General features: G+C 43.0%; 1 protein-coding gene across 1 annotated transcript; it reads right to left on the minus strand.

Annotated features, from left to right (window-relative positions):
• Window positions 1-223: 223 nt before the first annotated feature.
• On the minus strand, window positions 224-25,419 carry LOC114047341 (syntenin-2-like). Its single transcript, XM_027868140.1, has 9 exons — window positions 25,298-25,419; window positions 13,154-13,227; window positions 11,170-11,236; window positions 9,548-9,648; window positions 7,835-7,993; window positions 6,076-6,251; window positions 5,819-5,990; window positions 2,460-2,551; window positions 224-1,716 (listed from the first exon to the last, which is right to left on the minus strand). Exons 2-9 carry the CDS (start codon window positions 13,205-13,207, stop codon window positions 1,662-1,664), a joined length of 876 nt encoding a protein of 291 aa, XP_027723941.1. The 5' UTR covers window positions 13,208-13,227; window positions 25,298-25,419; the 3' UTR covers window positions 224-1,661.
• Window positions 25,420-27,142: the final 1,723 nt, after the last annotated feature.

The raw sequence follows: 27,142 nt of genomic DNA on the forward strand, positions 1-27,142 counted from the left end.
AGATTAAATACCTTTTTAAAAAATCTGATCCAGAGACACAGGATGGAAGCCTTCCCCGTGGAGAGCACAGTTTTCTGCAAACTCTAGCACCATTCAAACACAAACACGTGGCCATGGCTACTCTCTGACAAAGTTAACGGCAGTGGAGAGGATGCATTGGAGAAAAAAATATTAGTTTAAAAAAGTGGCTATTTTCATGAATTAATGCATGAATAATCATTTATTCAACACTTACTATGCACCAGATATTATGCCAAGAAATGAGGGCTCAAATTAAAAAAGCATGGCAGTCCCTTATATTCTAATGGGGAAAGAAGACATATTTGGGGAAGTTGTGGCTAGGGAGGGCTCTTGGTCTGGGAAGTTATAGGGATGAAGAATGGAGCCATAGAGAAAGACTGACTTGTCCTTTCTGGTATTGTTCCCAGAGCTGGAGATGGAAAGCTAAGGGAATGGAGTATGAGAAAGAGCAGGATAGTGGATCTAGGCTGATATTGGAAAACCCTCACCCACCAGGAGCCCCTCAGAACAGCTGTTTCATCATCTGTTCTCTGGGAGCAAGATTCATCATGGAAGTTATAAATTTGACTGCTTTTTTTTAGTGTTGTTTTTATCAACCATGTTGGAATCTGCTTAGTATTCTCCTTGCTCATCATAATGGGGTGCACTTGATTTCCAAATCATTTTCAATCGATCAATAAACCTAGCAGGTAGTAGGTGCTTAATAAACGCTTATTGATTGATTGATTGATTGTTCATCATGGAGCTCACTTTATTTAAAATTTTTTTTAAGTTCTTTTGCAAAGATGGCAAAGAGCTAAGAGAGAAACCTGAGCTCTGTCCGATTCATTCCCTTTTGAGGGTCAACTCTTCAAACTGACCTAGGAGCTATTTCAATAATGACAACCAACTATTTATCCCTAGGTCCTCTGCCCAGCATTGAGGCCTACCCCCTGCATCAACCTCTTTGAATATATTAAAATCAACTGCCACAAAATCCTGAAATGATGAGTGAAGGGGGGTGGGGGTTGGGCAGCAGAATTGAGTGCCCTGTGGCATTAACTTCCTTAAGCTCTAATTTGCTTGATTGTATCACAGTATTTATAAATTTGGTGCTAAATAATGAGGGCTTGGAGTAGAGGGCCTCTGAGACCCCTTTTAGCTCTCCCTCTGCTTTGATCTTAAGCCCTCCTGTAATGCTACTTCACCAAGCTTTTTGCGAAGAAATGTGAAATGGGTTATGTCCATACCCATTTCTTCTCTGCTTGATGCCTGAAGCCCCAGGAAACTATATGAGTGTTAGTATTTGCCAGAATTCATTCTTCCAGGCATATAGACATGAAGACTTTACTATGGGCTTGTTCCAGGTTCTGTTTTCTTCCCTAACCCCTTGGCATGCATAGGTCCTTCCAGGATCCTGTCTGCAGCAGGATTAAAGAGCTCCTCTCAGCCAGCTAGAAGAAAAAGAAATCATAACATGGAATGCTGCTCATTCCCACGCCCTCCCCTGAAGTGACAGAAATGGTCCCCTGAAAGGATTGAGAGGGCCCCTAGAGGCATGTGAACTGTGCTCCCATCCCATCCTTTGAAATGTTAGAGGGTCCCCCTGTGGAAGGACAGGAAGGAGGGCCTGGAGCTGCAGGCTGTCCAGGTCCTTGGCTTCAGATATCAGGAATAGAACGATCCATGGAATTATGCAGCAGGGTCGAAGAAAGCCTGGGAACAATGAAAGACAGCTGGGATTGGCAAAAAGCTTTTCTCAGAGAACCTCTCATGACATGAATACGACTCTGCATTTGCTTTACATACTTCTGAAGCTTTCGTATCTCCTGGCATTTCCTCCCAGCCCCTTCTGGGGGTTGTACAGGCAAGGGATAGAATCACCCCCACCCCTTGGGCTTACAGATTAGACACAGGTGTTCCCCAACTATGAGTCCTTACAGGAGTCCTACGTTTTCTTTTTCTGATAACAAACAGCCATGGAATGTCTAAGTTGGAAGGGACCTTAGAGATCATTGACTTTAACCTCTTTATCTTACAGATGTGAAAACCGAGGCTAAAATAAACAACTAGTAAGTGGCACATCTGGAACTTAACCCCACGTCTCCTCCCTCCCAAACCAGGGAACTCTTCCTACTCTATCAGGTTGCCTCTCATCTTTACCTAGCCCTTCTTCATCATCAATAAAGACAGCCTGCACTCTGTTACCTTACCACCTTGCTTTAACCTAAGAGGCAATTTGTTGAGTAAAAACAAGCCCTGTCATAGGAATTAGGAGACTTGGGTTCATGTCCTGTCTCTGCCTCCAACATTGTGGATGGTCTTCAAGAAGTTACTCCCTAAAGTTCTATATTCTGAAGATTCCTCCCAACACTGACATTTGATTGGATGCTGAAGGATTCTCCATAGCTGTTAGGCAAGGTGAAGAAAGGGGTGGAGGGAAGAAAAGGTCTCCTTACTTTTTAATCATGTGCTCATAAATCACTGTGGGGATGATGGTGAGAGTGATTACATTTCCAGCTGTGGCCAGGATATCCATAATCTCCTTGTTCTAGAGCCAAGGGGGAGGGAAGAAGAAAATGAAAAGTGAAAAATGATGACATTAGGATACTGGTAGGGGCAGCTAGGTGGTACAGTGGATAGAGTGCTGGGCTTGGAATCTGGAAGACTCACCTTCATGAGTTCAAATGTGACCTCAGGCACTTACTGCCTGTGTGACCCTGGGCAAGTCATTTAACCCTGGTTGCTTTAATTTCCTCATCTGTTAAAATGAGCTGGAGAAGTAAATGGCAAACCACTCCAGCATCTCTGCCAAGAAAACTCCAAAGGGGTCACAGAGTCAGATACAACTGAAATGACTGAACAACAATAGATGCTTCTAACCATGCTGCCAATTCCACTGCTAGAGTAATACAAAGATACACAAGATACTGGAGGGGCATACAAAACAGGACGGCATTGGTTGTAACTGACCTCAGATCATACAGTACATTAGAAATCAGTGGTGGGGGCAGCTAGATGGCACGGTGGATAGAGCTCCAGCCCATGATTCAGGAAGATCTGAGTTCAAATCTGGCCTCAGACACTTGACACTTACTAGATATGACCCTAGGCAAGTTACTTCACCCCATTGCCTCACCAAAAAAAAAAGAAATCAGTGGCCACTACTTCCAGAATGCTAGCCTCAGGGTCTCATCCCCAAATCCCAGGCCTCCTACAGGGCCTGAGAAGTTTTGCAAGGACAATATTTCCTTGTCTTTCTGTCTCTCTCCACCATTCTAACCCCCAAATGTAGAGAATAAACTGAAGTAAATGAAGACTTTACACTGTCTGGATCTCATACACAACCAACCAGAGTAACTAGGGCTCATGCAAGCTTATCTCAACTCTATCCAACTGACTAGGACCAAGTCAAGGTGGAGAGTGGGGACAGTGTGGACAGAGAAGAAGGCACACTAAGAAAATGAGTGCATCTTAGCTCCTGCAATTCAATGAGCAATTATGACATTGCTGTGTGGGAAACACTGGGGTAAAGGCTAGGGGAGGTACAAAGTTTAGAATACACATAGTCCTGAAACTCATCATTTGTTGGCTGGACAGGTAAAGGAGACAAGAACCACAAATAAAAATCAGATCTGTCCCAAGGATCTTGGCCTACCCTAAACAAATCCACCCAACCTTGCTTGCTAAATCTCATGGGTTTTATTCACAGGAAAGTCCCCCCAGGCCCTGACTCAGAACTTACTAATTTTTGTTTTATACACAATTTTAACAAACTTGGGTATCTGGTTTCCCAGACTACAATACATAACGTACAGCCAATAAAAAATTATAACAGGGGGTGGAAAAAATGTTGTTTGCTATAGGCAAACACATACTGTCTGCAAGAAGTGACAGCCTGATAGTGAAGGAGACAGAGAAAAATATGAAAATACGGTCTCAAGAAGTCTGGTAGCTGGAGGCAAGTGAGTGCAGAGGCAAAGAAGTCCCCGTATCTCAGTAATCCCCTAGGACTCCTGAATCACCTTAAGAGGCTAGATAAAAGTGAGATAAAAACAATCATAATAATCATAAAACAGAGGAGTTAAACCAACGTGACTTGACAAACCTCCCTAGCCCTGGTTCTAATATGTCAAGATTCTAAGATGTTTTGAGTTCCAACCATACACTCAGCCTCACACCTAGCTCTGTGTCATTTACAATCCAGTCTGAGCCTGGATTTCTAGGCCAGCAGCCTCACATGGACATTCTGTTACCCTGCTGAAGGTCCTGGAAGGGGTGAAGGGATGTTTTCCCAAAAGTTGGGCGGGATCAAGATGATGACACTCCTGGTTACAAGCAGCCCTGGTCAGTCATTGGGCTAGGCCTACCAGGAACAAAGAGCCTATTTCAGAGCCCCTGGAATTTGAATCTGATTTTACTTTTCACTATTGTCTGTGGAACTATTTTTTTAAAGAAATATTAACAGGAAGGAAGGAAAAGGGGAAGGAAGGAAGGAAGGAGGGAGGGAGGGTAGAAGAAAAGAAGAATAGAGAGGGAAAGAAGGAAGGAAAGAAGGCAGAGAAAGGAGAGGAGGAGGAAGAAGAGGAAGAGGAGAAAGAAGAAGAGGAAGAAGAAGAAGAGGAAGAAGAAGCAGCAGAAGAAGAAATTTGCTGTATTCCAAAGTGATTCAGGAACACCATTCTCTCCGATTATAACAGTGACAGCAAAATAGAATCTCTCACATTCCAAAAGCACTTTCTGGTTAGAGAGGGCTTTCACATCCATTCTCTCATCTGAACCTCACCACAGCCCTGGGGAGGAGGTGGGGGAAGAGTTACTAACATTCCCACCTCCCCTCCACCCTTCACTTTATTTATGTGGTTTGTTTTTACATGACATACATATATAGATTACTCCTATTGCCTCTTGTTACAAGGTATCTCTTGTGACAAAGTAAACTAGTAGCCTCATTTGAAAGGGCAAGAAACATCTGACATCTGTAGAACTGCCCCTCCATATGTTTTTAATGAACAGAAATCTGTTTTCTCTCCTTCCCATCTCTCACCCTATCAGAAAAAAAGAAAAGAAAAAAAGCAAATTTCTTGTAGAAAAAAAACAAATTTCTTTTAACAAATATGCAGTTAAGCAAAACAAATTTTCTTACTTTCTGCACACACACACACATACACACTTCATCATTTCTCTCTAATGGATAAACATGTTTCATCACGGATCCTCTGGAATCGTGGATGGTCATTGTATTGATTGATCATAGTTCCTAAAGCTTTCAAAGTTGTTTTGAGAGTGCTTTGTCACCATATAATGGCTGTCCTGGTCCTGCCCAATTCATTCTTCATTAGTTTATAAAAGTCCTCAAAACTGTTCATATCTATAATATTGATGTTACACAGTATAAACTGTTCCTCTGGTTCTACTCACTTCATCTTTTATCACCCCATTCATACAAGTCTTTCCATTTCTTTTGGAAATTTCCTCATCTATTTCCTCATTTCTCATAGCACAATAGTATTCTGTCACATTCACAGGCCACAACTTTTTCAGCCATTTCTGATTTATTGGACATCCTCTTAGTTTCCAGGTTTTTTATTCTTTTGCTAGTACAAAAACTGCTCCTATAAATACCCAGAAGAAAGCAAAGAGCTTTATGTACATTCTCATTTTACAAATGAGGAAACTGAGGTTTAGAAAAAGAAATGACTTGATCAAGTTCACACAACCTATCAATGGCAGATATAGACCTCGAATCCAGGTCTCGTGAGTACCTAGCCAGAGGTATTTTTTCTTGATACCTCAAGGGAGAAGCTCCCTGACTTACCTTCAGTCCAATGACATTCTGCCCATTCACTTCACAGATACAGTGATTGGTGAGGAGCCCATTTTGAGCTGCAGAACTGCCTTGGACAATAGAAATAATTTTCCCCTTCTTCAACATAAAGCCCACAAAGCCGTTGCTGTCTTTGTGCAGGGTGACAGTCCGCTGGAAAGGCCTAGAATGGAGACAGCAGTGAGACAGGGGATGTCTGGCACCAGAGAGAGCACCTATTGTGTAGTCTGTGGCTCTGGCCGGCTTACCTGTCCCTCACGATCATGACAATCTTCTCAGCTGAGGCTTTCTTCACCACTTTGTGGGCCTTGACCGCACTCCACCCCACACAGTCTTTCCCATTAATTTGCAAGATCTGGTCCCCGAAGCGAAGGCCTACGAGGGAGGCTGGAGTATTGGCCTGAACCAATTGGACAAACAGGCCCTACGGGAAGAAGACCCACTTGACAGTCAGGACTGGCGTTCCATCCAGCCCAAAACATCTCTTGAAACTGGCTCAAGGGTCAGGGCTTGTAGGCTCATAGATTGAGAGATGGAAGGGACCTTGGATCACCTAGTCCAACCTCCTTCTCATTTTATGGATGAGAAAACTAAGGCCCAGCACATGTGAAGGCTTGCCCCAAGGTCACAAAGTTTCTGAGTACAGAGAAGGAATTTGAACCTAAATTGTTTGATTCTGTATCCATCATTCTTTCTATTTCAAGATGAGGCAAAAGGCAGAATACCTGGGATGTCTTTTGGGTCAGATGGGATAGAGAGCTGGCAGGAAGTGGCAGGGCCTTATCACCTCCACATATGCCCTAGCCCCTCCCTCACCACACACCCATATTGCCCCCTTTGGGTCTTTCTCTGCTTTGATCACATGGTCAAGATGTCTACAGCTGCAAATGTAATGCTGTCCTAGGATGGTCAATTATGGAGTGGGAGAAATGTCAGCATGGCCCGGGACATAGAAGACTTCAGTTCAAAGCACCGCCACTTAACTGATTCCAGGACAACCAGCCAGTCACTTTCCTTTCTTTGAGGCCTCAATTTTTCCATATGTAAAATGGGAGTAAAAAATCTCCATCCTGTCTTCCACACAGAAGTATTACAAACCTTTGTAGCCACAAAATAATGTGTGTGTGTGTGTGTGTGTGTGTGTGTGTGTGTGTGTATTGGCTAACATTTATCTAGCACCTACTATGTGCTAGGCACTGTGCCTTTAAGCACTTTACAAATATTATCTTATTTGATCCTCACAACCACCCTGGGAGTTAGGTGCTATTATTATTCTCATTTTACAGATGAGGAAAGTGAGGCAGACAAAGGTTAAGTGACTTGCCCAGAGTCACACAGCTGGTAAGTGTCTGAGGCTGAATTTGGACCCAGGTCGTCCTGACTGTAGGCCTAGCCCTCTATGCACTACACCATCTAGCTTCCCCAAACATCTGTACATGTCACCCCCACACACATCAAATTAAACTCCAAAAATTAGAACTCACATATGTGTGTATGTATTACAATCTTGAACATGAGCCGATTATAATTTTGAACAAGAATCAAAGTTCCTGAATTCCTATGACCAGCAGCAAAGTAATACCCAGAAATTTCCAGTTCTGGCCCTATTCATTAAGAGTGGGACACAAATGATGCTAGAGTCTGATATTTGGAGTCAAAAGGAACTAGTTTTGAATCCCATTGCTACTTATTGCCTGTATTGAGCAAAATATTCCACCACATCTTTAAAGTGTGTGTGTGCACATGTGCATGTGTGCATGTGTGTGTGTGTTTGTATTTGTGTGTGTGTGTGTACTAGATGACCTCTGAGGACCTTCCAAATTGATTTCTCTGATCCTAGGAAAATGAAGAAAGCTCAGTGATAACCTAGGGAGAAGGGGCAGAAATCTCTGGGGACTCCTATACCCACCTTAGCAGGAGACCCTGTCATCCTTTCCCCTTTCTCAAAATCTCCCACAGTGATGGCCCAAGCTGGCAGGGAGATACATGAGCCCCCCTTCCCAATACCTTGTCAATGGCTTGCAGACGCAGCCCAGTCTTCCCCTTCTCATCCTTGCACAGGTGGATCTCTCGTACGCCTGGCTTGATCTCAGCTCTTCGGATGCCCAAGTTATTTCCAGTCACTGGGGCTACCATCCGACCTTGTGCAGTGGGAGTGGCCACTTGCTGTAAGGATTGGTCAAATAATCAGTGTCAGTGTGGGTACCTAGAAGAGACTATTTTCTTCTATTTGCTAACTGTGATGTGGCAGAGATGGGGAGTGGAGAGTGAAGTGATTGCCTTTCTGGGTAAGATAGGGAAATGAAGCCTCTGGGGTCCATCACACTTGGTGGCCCCACTCAAAAGCAAAACATGGGAGATGGCAGCAGAAAGTGTAAATTTCTCTGAATGGCCACTAGAGGGCAAAACAGCCCCACATTCCGGAGAAGCTGCATGCAGGGGTGTGTGTGTGCTACATAGCAGGATGGAAGGATGTGACAGAATTATGGGTTTGGAGCTGGAAAGGGCCTTAAAGGCCATAATTTTGTAGGTGAGGAAACCAAGGCATCGAGAGGGTAGGTGGTCTGCCCAAGGTCCCATGGTTAGTGTCTAAGATGGATCAAGTTCAGCCCTAGGGGCTGACGAACTTAATAGAGAAATTTGCAGAGGAAACATCTCCCCCTGCACCACACACTAGCCTATGTATGGAGTGCACTGAAGTCTGGCCCAACGTCTCCATAGTCTAGTGGTGACTCCCTTGGAGGTAAGGTCAATTCCAGGCCTTTCTCAAGGCTAAACCGAAACCTCAAGGTCCCAAGAACCAATGAACCTTTGAGTCTGGCTAGCATCCAGGACCATAAAGGATGCTATTCTTTGAGTCTTCGTCCAGTCTAGGGCCCCGAATCTTAGAAGGAACAAGTCAAAGTGTATTCGTAAGATGGAGACCAAGGAGCGAAGGGATTCAAAGTCATGTCAAGTGAGGAAATGTCAAAGGAACTAGAAATGTTTTAATTCTAAAGAAGAAAAGACCTAGGAGGACCAATGACAATTATCTTTAACTCTCTGAAGGGCCATCTTGGGGAAAAAGAATGAGGACTTGTTCAGAGTGGCCCCAAAATCTAGAACTAGGATCAACTGGGAAATATTACAGGGAAACAGATTTCGACTCAATATGACATGAGAAATTGCCTATTGACAGAGCTATCCTAAAATGGAATGGGCTACTACAGGAGACAGTGAACTCCTTCCCCATCACTAGAGGTTTTCCAACAGAAGCTGGACAACCACCCCTTCTCGAGGTTGTTGCAGAAGAGATCCCTGCTCTCAGGTCCAGGTTTAACTACATTCTGAGGTCTCTCCCGATTCTGAGATTCTTGGATTCTGTGGATTAATGCTGGGCTGGGACTTCAGAGATTGCTTTATACCAGGATCTTCCTTTGACCCATCCTAATCTCATCTGGATTTTCTCCTGGTGCTGAGCTAGAGCCAGCCCAGGTTCCAGAGGTCAGAAGGGACCTTTACTCCCTGAATGAAGCACTGCCAAAGGGACAGCAGGAGCTAAATAAGAAATACCAGCACCAGAAATGATAAAAACAAAAAGGAAGGAAAGAAGTTCACAGCCAAGAAATGCAGAAGCCCCTCTAGGCCAGGAGCAGGAACTGATGCAGCAGGGAGGGAGGGAGGGAGCACCTCCATCCTCTGTGCTTAGCTGAAATAATCCAAACAGACAAAGATACCCACATTGTCGCTTCCTGGAGTCAGGGACAGGTTCTCTTGAACTTCTTGACTTGAGAGAGAGAGACCCATGTAACTTTCTAATTCAGCCAAATTTGGGTACAGAACTAAGAGGGGAATAGAAGAGAACAGAAAAACATGATTTACACACACATAGCTGTCTCTAGTGCCAATAGCCTTTAAAGTCAACAGGCATATTAATATATTAAGGAATACACACACACACACACACACATATGTAATTAAATTTATATTAAGGAATAATGATATATATATACCATACATGTATAATCACATTTGTATTAAGGAATAGTGATATATTTCTATATATTGTTTATCTATTATGTAATATTAAATAATTTTAATTTATTCTATAATTTATTTATGATATATGTTTTATATTTAAATTATACAGATAGCTATTTATCTATCTATATCTATTGATCTATCTGACTAGATCTATAGATAGACAGATATAAAATAAGCCCACGGCTGAAAGTCAGGAATCCTAGGTTCCAAGCTGGCCTCTGTCAGTTGACTTCTTAAGCGACTTGGGAAAATTATTTTTCTCTAAGACTCAGTTTCCTCATCTGTGAAATGAGTATGCTGGACTCAAGGGATTTTTAACCTGAAGTCTGTGAACTTTTTATTTTAAATATTTTGATAATTGTGTTTCATTACAATTGGCTTCCTTTGTAATCCAATTTTTTTAAAATAATTATGCATTTCAGAACATTATTCTGAGAAGGGATCCATAAACTTCCAAACTACCAAAAGGAGTCCATGACAGAAAAAAGGTTTTAAGAACTCCTGGTATCTCTAAGACCCTTCCTAGCTCTGACATTCCATATTCCAAGGTCCCTCCCAGCCCTGACATTCTATGTTACAAGGTCCCTCCCAGCCCTGACATTCTATGTTATAAGGTCCCTCTCAGCTCTGACATTCCATATTCCAAGATCCCTTTCAGCTCTGACATTCCATATTCTAAGGTCTCTCTTTGTTCTGACATTCCATGTTCCAAAGTCTCTCCCAGCTCTGACACTCCATATTCCAAGGTCTCTCCCAGCTCTGACATTTCATGTTCTGTCAGTTCTCTAGAAGAATTCAATGGGACATACAGCAAGGGAATGGATCCAGTTACAAGATCTCAGTTGAGCATACAGGACTATGAATAGACCTTGGACAATATCCCTGGGCTCCCAACAAATTGAAAAGTAGAAGGACTAAAGCCAAAGAGAGCTATGACCCCAGGAATGAATAAATGAATGAAAAAACACTTATTAAGTGCTTCCATAAGCATTATGTCTCTGTGAACTGACTCTGGTACCAATTTGTCACCTAAAGGGGCTGAAGCTGGCAGAGGTATATGTGGTTATGGCTTGGAATCCAAGTCTACCGTATACCTTACACCACTCCCCAGCTGGGTCATGAATTTACTCTCTCCTAACCATAGACTTATCTTTCCAGAAGCCAGCCAGGTATGTTAACAATCTAAGGCACCTCCTCCCTCCCTCCCTAGAATGAGCCAGCATCCTGGTTCAGTGCTTCTTAAACTGTGGGTCATGACCCTTTGGGTCTGAAGTGGTCACAAGTGAAAAAAGTTGAAGAAGCCTTGGACTATAACTTACTGGGTTGTGAAGATGAGGTTTTCTGGGCTGGGAGGGCCAGCATCTTGGGAATCACAGAAGCCTGAGCCTGCAAGAGACCAGAAACATCAATAAGAAACTCAGTTCTCATGTTCCTGGGTTCCTTCATGTGAAAGGGTCAAAGTGAGCTCCAAGTTGGGGTTCCTTGAATTCCCAAAAAATTCATATCTAGCCTAGAACCAATGGGGAATGATGGAGTAAGGAAGACCCTAGGAGGCAGCCCTAAAACTGATCTAAGGCCCTTTGAAGGTATGACTAGGTGGCATATGTCTTATCCCAAATCATAAAAGGTCACAAACGAGAAAGGTGATCAGAACAGGGAAGGAAATAAAAACCCTATCATCTGAGGATCAGCTAACAGAGTTGAGTGGGATGCATAACTTAGAGACACTTAATAGGGGGCTTGGGGAGCTGTCCTGAAAGATTTGAAGGATTGTTAATGAGAAAGAGAGATGAGACTTTTTCTCCTTGGCCTTGGAGGACAAAACTAAGACCAGTGGGAGAAGGGAAGAAGTTGGAGTGAGGCAGGTTTCAGCTCAATGTACAGAACTTCCTAACAATACGAACTATCCAACAATGGAATGAATGAGTTGTCTCAAAAAGAAGTCTTTGAGAAGAACATTAGCTAGTATTTATATACAGTAGCACTTTGAGGTTTCAAAAATATTTTACATGTGTTATCTCATCTGATCTTCATGACGATCCATCCAAGAAGGTGCTGTTGATACCCCATTTTGCAGATGAGAGAAATGAGGCTGAGAAAGGTAAAGTGACTTGCCCAGCGTCCTACAAATAGTGTAAGTTGGCTGAGGCAGGATTTGAGCTTAGGGCTTTCTGGCTCCTAGTACAACAGCGCTAGTGCCACCTTGCTCCCTCAGAAGCTGAATGACTCCTTGTTTGAGGATGTTGTAAAGGGGATTCCTGTGTCAAATACCCATTGAAGGTCTCTTCCAGTTCTAATATTCTCTGACTCCTTGATCTACTTAGACGGCATAAAGAAGCAATGATATAATAAAAAGTACTGGCCTCAGAGCCATGAGACCTGCATTTCCATTCCAACTCTGCTACTTATTTCCTATGTGAATGTAGGAAAATTGCTTCCTTTCTTTAGACCTCAGTTTCCTCAGTCTGTAAAATTAAAACCAGAGATAATCTCTATGGTCCTTCCTAGCTCAAACTCCTATGAATCCAAGAGTTTTTAAATGTCCCCTAAAAATGGGATCTTGGGATCTACTCTTCACCAGTGACAGATGAGGGTAGAAGAAGAGATTTAATAACCAAGAAGTATGCCAGACATGGTGATACATGATTGTAATCCCTGGTAATGGGGAAGCTAAACTTGGCAGGTTAGGAGCTGGGAGTTCTAAGGGGAGAGTGCTACATAAGGAGAGGCAAACCTGTCCAGGTCAACCAATTGATAAGCATTTATTAAGTACCTACGATATGCTAGACATTATGCTAAGCACTGGACAGAAGCAGCAGGTCAAAGCTTCCATTCAATACTTGCATGATGCTTTGTAAACCTTAAAGCGCTATGTAAATGCTAACCATTAGCTATTAGTGAGATTGGGCCCATAAATGGCCACTGCACTTCCATCCTGGGCGAGATAGGAGAGAGACCCAGTCTCAAAATAATAAAAATAACTAAGAAGGTCAACCTCACTAAAAACTGCCCATGCCCCATCTCTTTCCTCATTTCCTAATATCACCCCTTTGACTGGAGTTTGACCTTTCTGCATCCCCTTGACCCAGTACTGGCACCTGGGATTCTCATGTGCTCCACCCATGTGCTCCCCAGACTTCTTCAGCTTCCTCCCCACACCTCACCCTTTCTTTATTCTTTTTGGGCTCTGCCCGAGGCAGTTGACTGGTTTTGTTGCTACTAAAGTGTCCAATAACCCCACTAGGAGCTAGGCCCATTCCAAGGCTGGTTGTCACAGGAAGTCCAGGGCTAAGGAAACATTACCTGATAGAATTTGTCTACCTTCAGGTCTTCTAGCGATGGGTATAAGACAGACATGGCGGTGTCCAATGAGTTACCTATGGAACAATAGTAAATACAACATGCTATGAGATAAAGCCAGAGAGAAAAGACAAGATCATAGAGCATTGACTGATAGTAAATATTGCCCAAGGCTCTGCTGGATAGAGGTTAGATCTGGAATAAGGAAGACCCATGAGTTCAAATCCAGCCTCAGACACTTACAAACTGCATGACACTGGACAGATCATTTAACCTCTGTTTGCCTCACTTTCCTCATCTGTAAAATGAGGATAATAATGACACCTACCTCCCAGGGTTGTTTTGAGCATAAAATGAGTTACTGTTTTGTTAAGTACTTTGCAAATCTTGAAATGCTATGTAAATAAATGTTAACTATTATTAGAGTAAAGAATACTGGGGAAAGGGTGTGGGACTAGACTGCTATCTTAAGGACTATCATTGAAAAGAGACATTTGACTTCATAGGGTTATAGATTTAGAGCTGGAAGTGAATTTAGAATATAATCTAGTCCTACACTCTGATGTTACAGATAAGGAAATTGAGACCCAGAGAGGTTTAGTGATTTGCCCAGGGTCACTTAGGTGGTTACATGTACAAGTAATAAATACCAGCTCCAGAATTTGAATCTAAGTTGTCTGACTACAAATCTGGAGCTCTTTACCCTGTTCCAAGCTCTTGCACCAACTTTATGAGCAGAACAAGGAGCGGTAGGCAGACACGAGAGAGAACTTACTCATCTTTAGGGGATGAAACATTTTTTGAACAGCTGTTGAACTTTGTAGAGGAACTTCATATTGGGGTCATAGGGTAGATTGGATGGACCTCAGAACCAATAGTTTCTGCACCTGTCCATCCAAATCTCTTGAGATGTACTATTTTCTTATTTATTTGTTTATTTTTAGAATTTTGAATTCCAAATTGAGATGTACTGTTTTCAATAGTTACACCTCACAATAATATTTCTTCTATAATACATTAGGCTTTGTAAAGCACTTTACATTCATATCTTATTTGACCTTCACAATAACCCTGGAATGACCCAATTGCATTATCATCCCCATTTTAGAAATGAGAGAAGTTATGTGACTTGCCAGGGGTCACATAATTAATATGTATCAGAGACTAAATCTGAACCCAGACCTTCTTGAATTCAGCATTCATTGTTATCTATTACCTAGAGTCCTAGATAAGTATGCTGCAACTTCAAAGAAAAAATTCTTCATTCCTAATCTCTCATCTAAACAACAAACCCAAAACATAGCCCAGGATATTGTAGGATATGGCTACATGCCAAAGATAATGATCTCAGAAGACATCACCTCCACTGGGGTTTTGAGTAAGGGGATGAGCTGTCATCTTAAAAGGTTACATTTTTTTGGAAGTTCCTAATAAATCCTAAATGTACCGCTAGGCAAAATGCCATGGCTGTGTGACCCTGAGCAACACACTTAACCCCTATTTCCTTATCTGTAAAATGGGGACCCACCGGAGAAGGAAGCGGCAAACCACTCCAGCATCTTTGCCAAGAGAACCCTATGGACAAAGTCCACAGGTTCACGTAGAGTTAGACACAACTGAGTGCCTGAACAATCACAAACAAGACAGAATACCAAGATAGCGGCACTCAGTGATCGATGGGGACAAAGTTTATTTGCATACTAAAACTAAATGTGGGAAAGGAGCTTTGAAGTCTCAGACAAAACTGAAAATCTGTTCCTGGCTGTCTGACCCTGGGCAAGTCACTTAAACTGCCTCTCCTCCCCCAAAAAAGACTGAAAATCTGCATGCGCATCTTCGGTCTCTTCTCCAGGCTGCCTGTGGAATTTAAGCTCTGTTCTGGATTGGTTTCTTTCAGTTGTTCAACAAACACTGAATAGGTAAAATCATAGAAAAATGTCTGGATTTGGAGTTGGAGGACTTGAGTTTGAATCTTCCACCTGCTCCTCATTTCCCGTATGACTTTAAGCAAGATGCTTCAGCTCTCTGGGCCTCAGTTTCCTCATCTGTAAAACTGGGGGGAGGGGGAGAAGTCGGACTATGGCTTCTAAGGTCCCTTCTAGCACTAACCCTGCGATCTCGTGATGGTGGAGAATCACAGCAGATCCAAGACACGCTAGAACATGGAATAGCAGACCCGGCCTTAGAAACCATCTGTAGAAGAGGAAATGAGCCCAGAGGGAGGAAGTTCACTAGCAGGCAATGAGAATCTGGCTTGGCCGGGTCTCCTGTCCGATGCTCCTTCCATCACACTGCCTTCCTTATTCTTCCCGTAAAACTAGAAGGACTGAGCGGGTCAAGGAACACAAAAATGTTATTATAATTTTATTCTGAAATAAAAATGTTCATCCTATCTCTAGGTGGCACCTAGAAACAGGTGACACAGTGGATTAAGCACCCAGCCTGCAGTAAAGAAAACCCAAGTTTAAATATGTCTTCAGACACTGGTTAACTGTATGACCAAGTCACTTATCCTCACTTTCCTCATCTGTAAAATGGGGATAATAATCACTATTGATTAGAGAAATGCAAACCAAAACAACTCTGAGGTACCGCATCACACCTATCAGATTGGCTAACATGACAAAACAAGAAAATGATAAATGTTGGAGAAGATGTGGGAAAATTGGAACACTAATGCATTGTTGGTGGGGTTGTGAACTGATCCAACGATTCTGGAGAGCAATTTGGAACTATGCCCTAAGGGCTATAAAAATGTGCATACCCTTTGACCCAGCAATACCACTTCTAAGGCTGTATCCCAAAGAGATCATAAAAACAGGAAAAGGAGCCACAGGTACAAAAATATTTATAGCAGCTCTTTTTGTGGTGGCCAAGAATTGGAAATTGAGGGGATGCCCATTAATTGAGGAATGGCTGAACAAGCTGTGGTATATAAATGTGATGAAATACTATTGTGCTGTAAGAAATGATGAGCAGGTAGACTTCAGAAAAACCTGGAAAAACTTATATGGACTGATGCTGAGTGAAATGAGTAGAATCAGGAGAACGTTGTACACAGTAACAGCCACGTTGTGCCACGACCGACTTTGATAGACTTGGCTCTTCACAACAATGCAAGGACCTAAGACATCTCCAAAGGTCTCACAGTGGAAAACGCTATCCACTTCCGGAGAAAGAACTATGGAGTCTAAATGCAGATGGAAGCATACGATTTGTTCTCCTTTTCTTTTGTTGTTTTGTTTTGTCTCTTCTTTCTCGTGGTTGCACCCATTAGTTGTAATTCTTCTTTATATCATGACTAATGTGAAAATGTATTTAATAGGAATGTATATGTAGAGCCTATATCGGATTGCACGTCATCTTGGGGAGGGAGGTGAGGAGGGAGGGGGAGAAAATTTAAAACTCAAAATCTTATGGAAGTGAATGTGGAAAATTAAAAATAAATAAATTAATTTTTCTTTAAAAATGGGGATAATAAAAGCACCTACCTCACAGAGTTGATGTGAGGATCAAATTGTAATTTGTAAATAGATAATTGTAAAGCATTTAGTACAGAGTAAGAGCAATGTAAATGTTAGCTATTATTATTATTAAATGAGATAATAATGGTAAAGTGTTTAGAATGGTACCTGGCACATAGCAAGCACTGTATGTTAGTTATCATTATTATTAAAATTAGACTTTTGCAAAGTGCTTAGCACAGTGCTTAATAAATGCATATTTCCTTTCTTCCTTTGTTTGCCTTATGGATAAAAAAAAAATGCACTGCACTAATTGACCCAGCTTGATCCTTTAAGGTATTCTTAAATTCCAGTCTTTCTATTAATTTTATTGAATATGAGACATTGGTCAGATCTTTCTTTAAGCAGCAATAATTGTCACTGTCACATGAGTTACGTGGAACATGCCCCAGAGTACTCAGAGTTTGGAGCTGTGACCACTAAGCAAGACTTTTGCTTTCCCTTGGCTCACCTACAGGATCAAAGGGGAAAACAAAACCCAAAGATAAAAGACCTGGGGAGGGGGGGAAAGGAGGGGGGAGGCTGCCTTTGATTTTCTAAAGGGAAAACAGGTGATGGTTATACTTTAAACTGGTTGCCCCTCTCTGAGAGTCAAAGGTGAGAAGACATGGGTGGGACCAGAAATTCTGCTTCTTTTTAAACTCTCTGAAAGTCCTAGAATAATAGATTGGGAAGAGATCATAGAGTTCCTCTAGTCTCCAGCCCAAAACACTGTTCTACCTGGCTAAGGATATGATGCCCAAGTCAGTTCTCCTATACCATGGTTTCCCCCCCCTATAATCAATCAATATGACACAAATCAGACACCTACCATATTCTCGGCACTATGAACTCTGGTTCTACAGAACTGAATAACATAGAACTGGTTATATAGAACTGAGTACAAATTTCACAGAACAAATCCCCTTAATAAAAGGATTTGTTCTGTAAAACTTGGACTCAGTCAAAAGACTGAACCCAAGGACCTAGAAAGCCACATGTGACTTTGAAACCGAAGGGGTGGGCCAGATGTCCTTGAAGTACCAAGCACTCTGGACCCTGTGTGTGTAGTAGGGTGGAAGAGAGGGACTGGAACTATGTAAATAGGGAATTCTCAGATAAGCAAGCTTTCCACTAATGTAGGTCAGTACCTACTCTGCAATATATGCTCATCAAGAGTTGTCTAGACACCGACCTAGAGGTCAAGTGACTTGACCGGAAACATTGACTCGTATTCCTATGTTGTTCAGTCATGTCCAACTCTTTGTGACCCCCACCCCAGGACTGCACAAGAATCCCTTCTATAACTTAGACCAGTCATCTAGCCATTCAGAGGCAGATGGGAGTCAGGAAGACTTGAGTTCAAATCCAGCCTCAGACACTTACTAGCTAAGTCAATTCATAACCTTACCCCCTATTCCTAAGTCTTCTTATACCTTACACTTCTTCCCTGCCATATATTCTCTGATCCAGTGATACTAACTGTTTTCTGAACAAGATACTCTGTCTCTTAGCTCCAGGAATTTTCTCTGGAAATTCCCCATTCCTGAAATATTCTCCCTCCCCATCTCTGCCTACTGCCGTCCCTGACTTTAAGTTTCACCTAAAATCCCATCTTTTCCAGGAAGCCTTTCCCAATCTTTAATTCTAATGCCTTCCCTCTCTTAATTGTTCCCCAAATAGCCTGTATAAAGCTTGTTTGGACATAATTGTTTCCTTGTTGTCTTCCCCATTAGACTATGAGCTCCTTGAGGGCAGAGACTGTCTTTGGCCTCTTTTTCTTTTTTTAATCCCCAGAGTTTATTTAGCACAGTAACTAGCAGATAGTGGCACTTGATAAATGTTTATTAACTGACTTAACCTCTGTTTGCCTCACTTTCCTCACCTGTGGGATAATGGGGATAATAATGGCACCTAACTCTAATGGTTGTTGTAAGGCTCTAATGTTGTTGTTGTTGTTTGTCCTTCATTCTCGAAGAGGACCATGACATCAGGAAGATGATGCCATGATTTGCAAGTGAACTGGATTTAAGTGAGGGAGGGCTGTGCAAGGTCACCAGACTCATTTAATCCTTAGGAGTCATCTGGGTCCAGGGGCAAGATATAGGTCAGGACCACTAGAGATGGCCCCCAAGAATCAAATGAGATAACACTTATAAAGAGCTTAGAACAGAGCCTGGTACATAGCAGGTACTTCATAAACACTTGTTTCCATCCTTCCTTCCTAGCCTCTGCCTAAAGATCTCCAGTGAGGGGAAACCCCCCTCCTCCCCCTTAGGTAGCCCTTTGCCTTTTAAGATAGCTTGAATGTTAAGAAGTTCTAAGTTCAAAGCAAGCCTAAGCTTGTGTCTTTGCGCCTTCTGCCCATTCCTTCTGATTCTTCCTTCTCATTTATTCCCTCTTCCTCGGGATGCCTTTTCAAATACTAGAAGCCAGAGTTATCACTCAATTTACTTTAATCTAACTAATTAGTATTAAGAATCTATTTTGTGCAAGACAATATGCTAGGTGATGGGGATACAAAGACATATAAATGAAGTTACTCTCTGCCCTCAAGGAGATTATATTCTAATAGAATAAATGGGGGGGGCATAGGATGAAGGGAAATATACTTAGTTTTTTCACAATATGACCACTATGGAAGTGTTTTGCATGACTTCACATATATAACCTGTATCGAGCTGCTTACCTTTTCAATGAGGGTGGGTGGGGAGGAAGGAAGGGAGAAAACTTGGAACCCAAAGTTTTAAAAACACATGTTAAAAAAATACTCAGCTGTCAAAGTGATCTTCCCAAAGTACAGGTCTAGCCAGGTCACCAGGTCACCCTCCTACTCAATAGGAGGGTGCTTTCACATGTGACTAGGAAATAAGATATATAGGAAATGGGGTATAGAACTCTATCATGCCCCACAGGAAAATTGAAGGGGAAGGGGTTAAGAGAAGGGGGAGGAGACAGAAGGGAGGGCAGATTAGGGGAAGGGATATTTAGAATGCATTCCATCTTGGGGTGGGGGGAGGGATGAGATGGGGAGAAAATTTGGAACTCAAAATCTTGTGGAAGTGAATGTTGAAAACTAAAAATAAATAAATTAATTTTTAAAAAACACCTCTAGGACTTAGAAAACTGTAAGGAGTTTATAAAACTCTTCCTGTCTTAGCTGTTATAGCCAAAGACCCAATGTCTTGCTAACGTTGAGGCCATGAGGCCATGCAGAAATGTAGTGAGAGCTTTGTTTGTCTCAATCTCAACTGTCTCATCTGCTGATTTGTAGGTTTTTTGTTTCCGTCAAATTTAATACAGTCGAAAGCATGGGGAAGAATGTGGTTTTCAAAAATGAGAGCAACAACAAAGAAATTTTTAAAAAGGGGAAAAAAAATTTAAAAAAAAGAAGCTTACATTCTACTGAGATGGAGGTGGGGAGAGGAATACAGCATCTATATGGATACAAAAATATAAAGTATAAACAAAATAATATACAATTACTTAAAGTGGGAGAAAATGTAGGAGGTGGTACTTAAATTGTGCTCTGAATGAATCTAGGCGGGGGATATACAGGGAACAGCTAGCAGGCCATTTTGACTAGAACAGAGAATGAAGGAAGGAAAGATAGAAGAAAGAAAAGAAGGAAGGAAAGAAGGAAAGAATCCTCTGGGTTCAATACTACCTGTGTGACCTTGAGCAAGACACTTAACCTCTTTGTGCCTCAGTTTCCTCATTTGCAAAATGAGGTTCAGACTGGATAGCCCTTAATGCCCTTTCCAAAGCTCTCAGTGTAAGCTCCTGTGACTAGGGCAGAGTAAAGTTCGACTCTCTTCCCTAGTCTTGGACAGTAGCCCTTTTTTGTTGCCTACTAAAAGTAAGTTCGATTTTTTTGGCTGCCTGATGGTATAATGTTGACAGATTGGTTGGTACTTTCCCAGCAAAGTCTTCCTTGACACACCCAGGCTTTACTGTTCTCTTCCTCCTATTTTCCTACAGTGCAGTCTGAGCCTCCTCTTTACCCTCCACAGTCCACAGCTGTATAAATTGAATCCCAATCCATTCCTTATCTGTGTAAATCATATTGCCCATTGAAAAGCTAAGTAAGCTCCTTGAGAATAGGGAGGGGATCATTTCTGGTTTGGTTCCTAAGTGCCCTCCCCCATTAAGGGGTCTCGAAAGGTACATGACTTGCCCTAGGTCTCGATATGCCTCTTGCCCTTGTAATTTCCTAGAGAGAGAGAGAGAGAGAGAGAGAGAGAGAGAGAGAGAGAGAGAGCCGGGCCTCCGAGCCACCCTGGCAGCAAGGGGCATGGGGACTATAGGAGTGGTGGGGGCTAAGAGAGAGTCCTCATTTGCAAGGCAGGTCACCATACAAAGTGGGGCTTCGAAGACCTAGGACAGCCTTTCGGCCTATGCTGAGTGTATGAAGGTCTTAAAAGCTGAGATCATGGGGCCATGAGGTCAGGAAGGATGACTAGTCTACACTAGGAAGGAGAGATCCCCAAAGAGATTCTCCTTCTCTGTGGAAAGTAAGGACCAGGATCACATGATCAGAGTCCAGTAGAGACTGACCATTCCAGGTACCACCTACTCCATCCCCCGGCCCAGCCCAGCCCAGTTTAGGTAGGGTTCAGGCAAGCTGAGATGGCTGAGTGAGATGCAAGGCGAGCCTATTACTCTCTCCTCTTCAGAATTCCCTCTGTCACAGAAACCTGCACGCAGACTCTGACCTCTCCTCTGGGTCCTCCAAGCCTCCAAACTGAAGGAAGGTGTATAAAAGGGCAACAGTAAGAGAAGGAAAGGTTAAGGTCCTTCCCCAAGGCATCCAGGGACATAGCCAGTCTTAAAGAGGCTGGAATCAAATTTCCAATACCACCATTCTCTAAGGCACACTCATCAGTGTGAGAGGTACTTTAAGTTCCATTTCTAGTCCTAACCTCCTTGGTAGCCTTCCACCCCTAGCCACACCTAGTAAGACAACCAAGCCTCAGGAGTCCTATTCCCACTGCCTAAGGAGACAGGCAGAGGGGGCTCGGGAATCTCCTCTCTACACTGGGCCCCCCATTTCTGCACTCACTGAATAGAACGTATGTATGTGGAGAAAACGCTCTAACCACTCGCTGTACAATCTTGGGCTCGGCATTCCCCATCTTTGGGCCTGAGTTTCCTCTTCCAGGAAAAAGAAGGAATTAGACTAGATGGTCCCTTCAGACTCTGACAGTCCAAGTGAATAAGGCCTCTTCGGCCTCTGACATTTGTCTCTGAGGTCTAATATTCTAAGGGCCCCTTGTGGCTTTGGCTTTCTATGAGTCAATGGAATTCAAGAATTCATTCTTCAGAGTTCCAAGTCCTAGGAGCTGAGGACACTTACAGCATGCCTGCTCCTTGCAGATTCAGCTGGGATAGGAGGAGGAAAGAAATCGCTTTCCTGGCTGCAGTTTGTCAGAGATGGGAGGGGCCTTAGAGTGCATCTAGTTCATCCCCGCCATTTTAGCAAGAAAGAAACTGAGGCCTAGAGAGAAATAATTTGCCCAAAGTCAGCCCACAAGTTGGTGACGGAGCTGTGTTCTCCTGACTGCCAGGCCAGGGCTCTTTTTACCACACCCTCTATGAGCACCTGCTAATGCAAGGCACTTCTCGGAGATACCAAGCTATTGGGTCCTTTGAGGTTAAATAAAACCAAGGAATTCAGCATACACTAGCTGCTCTGAATAGAGGTGGGAACATTCAGGGAGGTTGGAGCAGGGAGGAAATGTTCGTATGACTGAAAAAAAAAATCCTTTAAAGAGTCTCCACAGTACACTCCTGAACTAGAAGGACCCTCAGGTCATCTATTCAAAAGTCTAAAACAGAAAGGATCTTGCTCATAGTAAAATTCACAGCAGAGATTCTAATATCCTTGGAAATCAGAATTTCCAAATCCTTTGGATATAAAGGCCACTTGCAAATTGGGTCCTCTAAACCACTTCTAACTCACTTCTAACCCTCTTCTAACTCTCTCATTCACCTCCTTCCCCCCCCACCCCCGACTCCATATCCAATCTGTTGCCACTGCCTATCTATCTTATCTTCTTGACATTTCTCTCTTCTCCTCTGACATTGCAACCAGCCTGGTGCAGGCCTCTTCACCTCACACCTGGACTAGTGAAGACTTATGGTTGGTCTTCCTTCTACAAGTCTCTCCCTACTCAGCTGTCAAAGTGATCTTCCCAAAGTACAGGTCTAGCCAGGTCACCAGGTCACCCTCCTACTCAATAGCCTCCTATGTCTCCCTATCACCTCCAAGATCAACTGTAAAATTCTGTTTGGTGTTCAAAGCTTTCATAACTTCTCCCCTCTTCCCCAGCCTTTCCAGTCTTCTTACACCTTATCCCGCACCTTCCCACCTACTCTGAGATCCAGCAACACTGGCTTCCTTGTTGCTCTCCTAACCAGAAGCTTCATTTCCCTGTTGACTCAGTATAAATTGTTTTTGTTTCAGTCATGTCTGACTCTTCGTGACCCCATTTGGGGTTTTCTTGGCAAAGTGCTTGGCCATTTCCTTCTCCAGCTCACTTTATAGATAAGAAAACTGAGACAAACAGAGTTAAGTGAGTTGCCCAAGGTCACACAGCTAGTAAATGTCTGAGGCCAGATTTGAATGCAGGTCTTCCTGACTCCAGGCCCAGTGTTCTATCCACTGAGCAACCTTGCTGCCTTTCATCTCCCAACTCTGGTCATTTTTACTGGCTAAGGTGTGGGATGTAGAAGGCGGATGGAGGATGTCAAAAGGAGTCTAATTAATTGGAGAGATATAGGAGAAGTTGTGACTAGGTCATCTGTGTATTCATCATCATCCCTGAAACCACATGAAATTTTCAACGGGAAAAAGATAGATTCAGCAAGACATGGGTAGAGAGAAACACAAATAGAGACACAGAGGGAGACAGAGACAGAGATATTCTTAGGTAAGAAAACTGGTTTCTCAAAACGAAATGAGATTTGAAAAGAAAAGGAAAAAAAAGCTCACCATGGTCTGTTTATCATCATCCTGACTAAAATGTTAACTAAAAAAAACCCCAAACCATTATCCAGAAAAACCCATAGTTGAAGATTGTATGGAAGTGTGGAAAGATCTCTGGCCAGAGAGTCAGGAGCCCTAGATGCTGATCTTTACTGTGTCACTAATTCTGGATGATCTTCCTTTTTCTGGACCTCACTATTGTCATCTGTAAAATGGGGACCTGGGCTACATGAATGTCCAGCTTTGTCTTTCGGGGAATTCATTTTTTCGTTTTTCTTTTTTTTTTAAATGAAGTACGGCCTTCTCACACAGAGGAGAGAAATATCACAGGCAAAGGTGAGCAGCAAGAATCAGCCTGCTTTGGGGCTTTGTTGGGGGGGCGGGGGGGACGGGTGGCTGGGAAGCTGTTGATCACAAGCAGCTCTGGCAGAGGGAACAACCTATTAGAGGAAATCCGAGTCCCGGCAGCGCAGCGCTGGCCATTTGGGGCTAATGCAAAGAAAGGTTTGGCTCCACCCAGCCCTTTGCTTCAAATGGGCCTCTTGGCCCCGAGCCCTTCAATTCAAAGTACCCTTTTCTGGAGCCGGGGAAGCAGAACACAGCCTGAGAAAAAAGACGCTATCAGTGCCCGCTCTCACCGCGTTATCAATATTTAATCCACATGATTCACATTTCATCCAGACGCTGGGGGCTGGTTAGATGGAGTTCAAAGCCCCTTTACTGACATTACCTCCGGAATCCTCACCGCTCCTTCTCCTCATCCCGTGGGAGAGGAGGGGAGAAGCAGGATTGAGTTTAGTGTGCGGTGGGAGGCGGGGAAGGGAAGAAAAAGAACCAATGAGTGAGAGGAGAATCCGCAGAGAGGCCCAGAGCGCAGCTCTATCCCTGGGGAGTGTGGGCACCCTACGGACACCTGATCAAATAATGCTGGGGGGTGGGGGGTGGGGGGTGGGGGACAGCAGCAAATAGGAGTGAGAGAGGGAGAAAGAGCAAAAAGTAAGGGGGAAGGGGGAAGGAGAGTATGAGGAAATGGGGAGAGGAGAGACAGCAAGAGGAAAGAGGGGAGAGGGGGAGGGGAGGGGGACGGGAGGGAGAGCAGAAGGAAATGGGGAGAGGTGAAAGGAAAAGAGGGAAGAGGAGAGAGAGCAGAAGGAAATGAGGGGGAAGGAGAGACAGCAAGAGGAAAGAGGAGAGAGGTAGGAAAAGGGGGAGGGGAGGGAGAGCAGAAGGAAATGGGGGAGAAGAGAGAGGAGGGGGTAGGGGAAGGAGAGCAGGAGGTAAAAAGGAGAAAAGGATGGGAAGCTGAATGAAAAGAGGAAGCAGGAGGAGGGAGAACAGGAGGAAAAGAGGGGAGGCAGGAAGAGGGAAGAAAGGGGAGGGAGATCAGGAAGAAAAGAAGAAAGGAAAGGAGAATGGGTGAAGGAAGAAGGGGAAGATGAAAGGGAAGAAGGGAAAAGAAGAAGCAAGGGAAGTCAGATAAGAGGAAAAAAGGGGGAGGAGAGAGAAAAGAGAAAAGAATTGAGACCAAGAAGGATTGTGAGAGGAGGGGAAAAGGGGGAAGGTTCTTCAGTCATCAAGTCCCACTTCTAGCCAAAGTTAAGAACCTTGCTGTTCGAGGGTCTTTAAATGACCACAGCTTTTCATAAGGGAGCTTACCTGAAGAGTTGGGGCTGGGACTGGTCTACTCTCCTTTCCTCTCCTCTCCTGCTCCCAGAAAGGTCTGTCCTCCTCTCAGGAAGTATCTATGCTTTATTTTTCCAGCTGAAGTTCCTCCTGGATGCTTGTCCTACGTTGGGAGGGGCTGACTTGGCTCTACCCACAGCTGATTTATGACTTGCTCTGGGGAGGGGCCCTGGGATGCCACAGGTAAAGGCTAGTTGTCAAATCACTTTCTGAATGATGTTCCAATTTTAACTTTCAAGGGCGTAATGAGATTAGATGTACTCTTTGGAGTATAGGATAGGCAAGGAGAGATAGGATTGCTTTGAGTTGTGTAGTCTTGGGCAAGACACAGACTCTTTCTCAGTTTCCTTCTCTTTAAAATGAATAAAATACTAGCTATGTGACCCTGGGCAAGTCACTTAACCCCATTGCCTAGCCAAAAAAAAAAAAAAAAACAAACCCAAAAAGTCAAATGAATAAAATAGAATAAAAAATCTCTCCAAATTCTTCCCAGTTCTAAGTATGTGTTCTGCACTTGATTTTGATATCTCCTCTTTTCAAAGAGCTTAGAATTTAGGATGGATCAAATTGGAATTTGGTCAATAAAGATCCCTTCTTTCTTTCCTTCCCTCTTCTTGATGCTGACTTCTGTCTCTCTCACTCAGACAGCGGTATGGTATAGGACTTGATTGGGATTGTCAAAGTTCAGGGACCTGGGCTCACCCTTTGAGAGATGACTAGCTGGCTGACGTACGGAAGGGACAAGCCCATGTTAGATATGAATAGCTGAGCTACCTGTCACATAGGTCATTAGCCAATTCAAACTCTAAGTCACCTTTCTGGTGACAGAGTTCATATCTCAGGAACCATGAAAGTCATACTGAGTGCTGACATCAGTAACTTTAATTCAACAAGTGTTTGATAAAGTGCTCCTTGGGGGCCCAACACTGTGGAACAGACAAGAGAAGGAGAAACTTAAACTGGGCTTAGTGGGCATCCTGTAATCTCGTTGAGGAGTCAACTTAGACACAAAATAATTACAGAAAAATACAAGCCAGTACATAAGCTAGGGCTAACACCCTCTGCAAAATGAGGAAATTGGACTAGAAGAAGGTCTCTAAGATCCTTTCCAACTTTGATACTCTGTGGTTTAGGTTCTAAAGGCCCCTTTAGCCCTGACGTTCTAGGCTCTTTGTCTCCTCACTCCCCTTCTGAGAATTCCTAGTTTCCTTCAAAGCTTATGTGAGACCTTTCATGATCCCCTTGGCTGTTAGTGCCTTTGCTCCCTCCGCAAATTATGTTGTATCTATGAGCTATAAAGACATAAACACATCTCTTGTGTATATTTTACATATGTGTATAGGCTTATATACATATGTTTATATATACATATATGAGAATATGTAGTATATGTGTATGTGTTAGTATGTATATAGTTTATATATGTGTGTGTGTGTAGACAGATAAATAGAGAGATAGATAGATAGACAGACAGATAGATAGATAGATAGATAATCTCCCCTGATAGAATGAAAGGTTTTAGAAGGTAGGGACTGTTTATTTTTATTATTTCATCTCCAGGGCTATAACAGCTCCTGGCAGTAGTAGGCACTATTAAAAAATACTTGCTGTTTGATTAATGATTCATTTCTAAATTGTATATCATGGAGTCCTGGCCATGAGCTTAACAAATCCCTTAGGAGAGGTCTCTTCTGATAAGCAAGAGCAGAAAATTAAGACAACTGTCTGTATTATTTGAACACGCAGGGTGTGATGCAATAGAAAGAACACAGAGATGGAAGCCAGGAGACCAGGTTTCCAGTTCTGATTCTACTCTTA

This window comes from Vombatus ursinus, unplaced genomic scaffold (genome assembly GCF_900497805.2).
Source record: "Vombatus ursinus unplaced genomic scaffold, bare-nosed wombat genome assembly UNPS02014786.1, whole genome shotgun sequence".
Lineage (NCBI taxonomy): Eukaryota > Metazoa > Chordata > Mammalia > Diprotodontia > Vombatidae > Vombatus > Vombatus ursinus.

What these genes read in the sequence shown, in the direction of transcription:
- LOC114047341 (XM_027868140.1), bottom strand. Translation starts at nt 13,207, where the DNA reads ATGTCTGTCTTATACCCATCGCTAGAAGACCTGAAGGTAGACAAATTC. An exon ending in GTCTGCAAGCCATTGACAAG is followed by an intron (nt 6,252 to 7,834) that starts GTATTGGGAAGG and finishes TTCTTCCCGTAG; the next exon opens with GGCCTGTTTGTCCAATTGGT. An exon ending in TATGAGCACATGATTAAAAA is followed by an intron (nt 1,717 to 2,459) that starts GTAAGGAGACCT and finishes CATTGTTCCCAG; the next exon opens with GCTTTCTTCGACCCTGCTGC.